Source organism: Limulus polyphemus, unplaced genomic scaffold (assembly GCF_000517525.1).
Source record: "Limulus polyphemus unplaced genomic scaffold, Limulus_polyphemus-2.1.2 Scaffold31, whole genome shotgun sequence".
In the NCBI taxonomy this organism is placed as follows: domain Eukaryota; kingdom Metazoa; phylum Arthropoda; class Merostomata; order Xiphosura; family Limulidae; genus Limulus; species Limulus polyphemus.
Genome location: NW_013665641.1, coordinates 1,578,203 through 1,584,202, shown reverse-complemented (window position 1 = coordinate 1,584,202; position 6,000 = coordinate 1,578,203). Strand labels below are relative to the sequence as shown.

At 31.6% G+C, this 6,000-nt stretch overlaps 1 protein-coding gene across 1 annotated transcript in view; it reads left to right on the top strand.

Annotated features, from left to right (window-relative positions):
• LOC106459970 (transcription elongation factor B polypeptide 3-like) overlaps positions 1-6,000 on the top strand; it is a 77,046-nt gene that overhangs the window by 21,485 nt on the left and 49,561 nt on the right. The window contains 2 exon segments of the mRNA XM_013919648.2: positions 1,607-2,300; positions 2,303-2,802. Coding sequence (XP_013775102.2) covers positions 1,607-2,300; positions 2,303-2,802 — 1,194 coding nt within the window.

The following is a 6,000-nucleotide window of genomic DNA, read 5'->3' as shown; positions in this document are numbered from 1 at the left end:
TTTGTCAATGAATATATTGAGTATTTGTTTTGAATAGTCCATGTGCAAAGTAATTTTCACGTTAAAATAAAAAAATACTTTTTGTCATCTCAAAAATCTCAAATTGCCTTTATGTAATCCATAAAACTTCCTCAATGCACTTCAAACGTTTTTTTTTTTCAGCAAAACTTTATAGTTTATCTGTTATTTTCTCTACCCTATCTCAAAACGGGATTGGGCAATTTGACCGACCTCGTAACCACCAAAAAAATCTAAATAAACCTAAATTAACCTTTTTTTTCTTTCTAGAAAGACTTCAAATTGTAACATGAAACTACATTTGTTTATCTGAAGTAGTTCTAAGTTTGTAATGTTATACATCTATTGATAATTAAATTTTATTGTTTTTTTTGCCCTTTGAACCATGTCTAACTACTATCCTCGCTATTATAAGTTGTAAATCACTCGGGGAACATGCAGCTCACATTACACTATTGAATTATATTACCCATGAACTGCTTGCTTGCATGCCTGGTGTGGCAAGAGGGTCTGATTTTCTATTTGATAGCTCTGTAACCAAACAGAATTGAAGGCTATAAAAATTATAGTTTTTTAAGCAATAACGATTTTATAGAGAGTATTTTACATTTAATTTTGTACATATTGTCGAGGGGTGATGGATAAAATAGGGATGATGACATGCTAAGTCAAAATGTATAATGTGGAAATTCAGGAGTTTTTCATATATTTCCTTGTAGAATTAAGAACTTAAAATTTGTATACTATTAAAATATTGATTAGTAGCTAAGAATTTATGCTATTCTACTTGGTATAACATAAACAAAAAAGTAGTTTAATAAAATGTTGAATGTAAGACACTAAAACCTTGTGTCATGTACAGTAAATGGTACCAGGGGCAACAGGGTTAAGTTGAACTGCATGGTAAATTTATTAAACTTGAGAAAAATATTGGAATGTTGTTTACAAATATCATACATTTGCTTGTAATCATTTTAAGTGTAGTGGTATACCACTGTTTGTAATTGTTACAAATTTTTTAGACTGAGCATTGGTTTAAAACTGTGTCAATGTTTCATTACTTTTCTGGCCAGAATGCTGAAAACCTCAATTGTCATTTCAGTTATTAAGACAAAACATAGTAGGATCTTCAAGCTTTTCCAGTCATTCTTTTAAACTGAATCCACATATATGTGAGGTAAAAGTTAATATCAAATGTTGATAGTCGTGTCTCATCTTACATTTTTAAGTTTTGGTTCACAAATTCTCATGTCATATGCACAATCTTTTTTTTTTCCAATTAAAATATGTTTTTCTTCTTTTAATGGCTAAAATTCATAATATAATTGGTGTTTACCAAAATGTTGTTTGGGAAAACTATTTAACTTGCATGTTATTTGTAATCTAATAAAAGGTCCAAGATCCTTTTTTTAATTGCCAAATTAGCAAATTGAAAATATTTGAGAGAAAAAGGAAATGAAAGTACAGTGTTAGGACAAGTAAAAAGGCCATTACTTTCTCAATTTAAGGTTCTTTCTGTACATTTTGAAATTAGTTGATTTTCTGTTTAAAAGTACAAGTACTGCTACAATTTTTTCAAAATTTTTAGGAAACAGGCATAGGCAAAGTCGTCAATGGCCTTAAACGAACTGATGGAAAAATTGGGGAAAAGGCTCGAAATATTGTTAGTACTTGGAAGCAGGTAGTGTCTAGTTCAGAGAATGCAGAAAAGGAACATCAGCATCAAAGAAATAAGGTACCTGAATATAGTCAAAACAAAAAGTCCAAAACCATGGCACAAAACTCTGTTGTACCCAGTCATCACATTTCTACTGGGTCAAAAAGAAAGCTTGTTGAGAATGAGGATGGTTTAAATCCTTCAAAATATAGATCTTTACATAATGACAGCTCAGAAGTTTATACTAATGAGTACCGTAATAAATCTGGAGATACCCGAGGTTCTTCCAGAAGTAGGTTTGGAAATAAATATTTGGATAGTTTAACAAACATGTCAGAAGAAGATGAAGAGCATGAATATGTTCCTATGTATGTAGACTCCAATGTTAATCGCAGAGACTCTCATGATGAGTTCTCAGGCAGTGAAGATACCACAGAAACAACTAAATGGAATTCTTCAACTTTGATTAAAGAAAGAGAAAGCAGAGTTGATACTAATCACAGATCTGAGCAGAAACAAGAAAATGTGGAACAAAATTCCACTAAACGGGGGATTGAAAAAAGATCTCTTGACTGTATTTCTTTTCCAAAATTTTCTGATGAGCACTATAAAAAAATACTAATAATGACATAAAAACAAAAGAACTAAAAAATAAAGAAAAAATCCACAAAAAAAAAGATGAGAAAAATGGAAGGCATGATAGAAACAATTCAGTAAACCTAGAATCCCAAGTTAAAAAGTCAAAAGCAAAAGGGTTGACTGAAGATAACTATACAAGTAAGGAAATGCCCAAAACTATCAAAAATACAAAGAAACTCTTGAAGATGGAGTGCACTGAAGGGTTTACAAATTCAGTTGCATCTTTTGAAGATTGTCTGGGATTAAATGATAATATGAAGACAAAAAAAAAGAAAACGGCAATTCCAGTATCTCCAGAGAAAACTACTCATAGCAAACATTCATCAACAGGGAGGGTGTCAAGTAAACATACAAAAACCTCTACACAAGCTTCTGAAGAGCCCAAGAAAAAATCCAAGAACAAGCATAAAGAGTCAAAACAAAAAGTGCCTCATTCTCAAGAAAACTCAGAATCCAAGTTAGGGAATATGCCAGTAGCCTTACAAGAGGTTAGCAGACTTTTTGAATATTTGTTTCTAGTTTTGTTTGAAAGTATAAATTTATTATTGCTAGATTATTGAAGTGACAAAACACATATGAAAAGTGTCATTTCCAGTTCTTTATTGCATGCATCAGGACCATTTCAGAAAAATGTTTAAGACAAATGTAAAAAATATAAACCATTATGTGAGATTTATTGTGATTTCTGTGATTTAAAAATCATACTAATTTGCACATACTATTTTTCAGGCAGATATCTAAACTCTGCAGTTAAGTTTAAACAAGTTATAAATACAGCTCGGTATATGTAAAGGACTACTAAATATTATTCTACTTTTTTTCAAAGTTCACCTGTAGTAGTTTAAGCTTTGACATATGAATTGCTGGGTTTTCTGTTTGAGTTTGGATTGGATTATTAGATTATCAGGAATGCTGTGTTTGCAAATATTTATCTGGTAAAATTTTGCTGACTAAAACTATTATTTTGCTACTAGCTATTTAATGCATTTGCATTTTACTCAAAAATATGATACTCTATAACCTGAGTGCTTTTGAAAGGTGGACCTTTCTTCTTCAGGGGCAAACTAGGATGGACCACGTAAAGCAAAGTGTGAGAAAAAGTGAAGTTTAATTGACATCATACATGCTACCGTGGAAATATGGAAGTGTTTTGAGTAGCTTTCAATGTATTATTATAAGTGTTTTTTTCATATCTGGTGTAATGCTACCAGAAACAAGAATTTCAGGTGTAAAGAAGTTAGAAATGCATTGTTTTAAAAAAGAAAGATGGTCAAGAGAAATTACACTTAAGTGTTAATAAGTAAAATAAAAGTAGGGTATTGATTAAACAGATATAATTAAAAAAATAACCCAAAAATTATCATAAATAGATAAGTATTAAAAAAGATTAGGGGTATTATTATTAGGGGTAAATATTGAGAATTTATTCAACAAGAACAAAAGAAAACTTATTTTTCTGACCGTGAACAAACTAATGATTGGAAATAATTGATTCCAGGATCTGGATTTATTCCAAGAGGTTGAGCGATGTTTAAAGTTGCAATCCAATAGGCTTCTTTTACCTCTTTATCAGATTTAGTTTTGAAATAGGTTTCATTGCTGATGGGAGTTACATCATTAATAGAATGACCAGTTGGTTGAAGTGTTGGGCAACAGGGAGGCCTTATTTAGTGTTAATGAAAGATTTATATTTGTTGAAACACTCTCTAAGAGTTATTTGGGACTGTCCTACATACTGGTAATTGCATTTTCTACACTGTATGGAATAACTGGTATTTTGGGTTGTGCAAGTAATTTCTTTAGAAATTTTATAGTGTTTATGGTCATATTTATCAGAGAAAAAGTTGGTGGTTTCATAAAATATCACGTTAGACTGAGCTTTATTGCATGGATGACAGCCTTTCTTTGATGGGATGTAATCCACTTTTGCATGGACAAGGATGTCTGTAAGATTTCTGCTTTTCTGGGTAAAGACATTGGGAACTTCAGGAAATATTTGTCTAAGCCAATCATTCAGTTTTAGTACATGAAAATGTTTTTTCAAAATGCTGGAAATTTTTTTGAGTTTACAGCGATGGGTAATAAGAAGAGCAATTCTGTTTGAAACTTTACTGTTACACTGGTTTTTTTCATTGAATGTTGGTAGCCTTTTGAATTTGTCTGTCAATTTTGGTATCTTTATATTCTCTTTGTAATATGGTTTGTTTTAAATCACTGATGTGTTTTCTGTAACTTGTTTCATCTGAACAGATTTTCTTTATTCGGAGACCTTGACTATAGGTAATATTCTGTTTAGTGTGAGTGGGGTGGCAGCTTTTACAGTGAAGATATTGTTGTCTGTCAGTAGATTTTCTGTAGAAATCAGTGTGTCACATTCCGTCCTTTAAAAAAGATAGTGATGTTGAGAAAGTTAATTTGGTTGGGGAGTAATCAAGGGTAAACTTGATTGTTTTGTGAAAGGTATTGGCATAAAAAGTAAAGTCTTTAAGTAATTCAGAAATGGCTGTCCAATTGAAAAATATGTCATCTATGTAATGTTTTGGTATGAGGTTTTATGGGGGCTTTGTTGTAAAAGCTGGCTTTCAATATGGCCCATAAATATTTGGCATAGTTAGGAACCATTTTGGTACCCATTGCAGTACCTTTAACCTGAAGGTAATGTTTGTTATTGAAATTGAATTGTTTAGAGACAAGACAAGGTTGACAAGGTCAGTTACTGTTTGAGATTCAGATGGGTTAGAACAGGTTACAGCAGATTTCAGAATTTCAAGCCCTTTATCATGTGAAATATTAGTGTAAGGGGAAGAATCATCCATTGTACACAGAAGGCTGTTAAGTTGTAAATGTCCATTGGTATTGATATCTTTTATGATGTTAAGAAAGTGAGTCATGTACTTTATGTAAGAAAGGAGAGTACAAGGAATACTTTTGATATTGTGGTCAATAAAAGTAGACAGCTTCTCAGTAGCCATGTTTGTGTCAGAAATTATGGGTTGGCCATGTACTGAAAAGTTTCTTTGTTAATTTTCTTGTTTTGAGGAGTTCTTTAAGTTCATTACTGATGGTTTTAGTAAACTGAGTTGTAGGATCCTGTACAAGTTTCTTGTAGAAATTAATGTCCTCAAGCTGGTGGTTTGCTCCAATGATATAGTCATCTTTGTTACAAATAACAATACCTCCACCTTTATCTGTTGGTTTGATTTAAGATTTCTAGAGCAGTTCTCTCTTTATGGTTTAGATTATTGTGACATTGCTTGGAAGATTTAAAGTTTGTATTATGTCCTTTTCTAAAGATTTAATACAACTCTCTCTAGGTATGGTTCTCTGTTCAGTGGAGATGTCCAAGAAGACTCTTCTCTGAAAATTGGCATAGGTTGATTGTTAGTATTTTGCTGATACTTTAAATACAGCACATGAATGCATACTTTTTAATATTTTTATTGTCTTTAAATGTGAATGTTTTAAAATTTTTTTTCAAATAGCAAGGGGTTATTGATAATAAAACTTCCCCATTAGTGGGGGATAATTTGTTGTTTAGTATCACCCCACGTAGATATTTGGGAGGCTTACATTTATAGTGCATTGGTAGCAGTTGGGGTTCAAGGAGACTGAAGAATTAAGTTGCATTTGGATTACTCTTAAGTTTGAAGAAGATCAGAGTTGATAGAATATTTGTTTTCATCTGC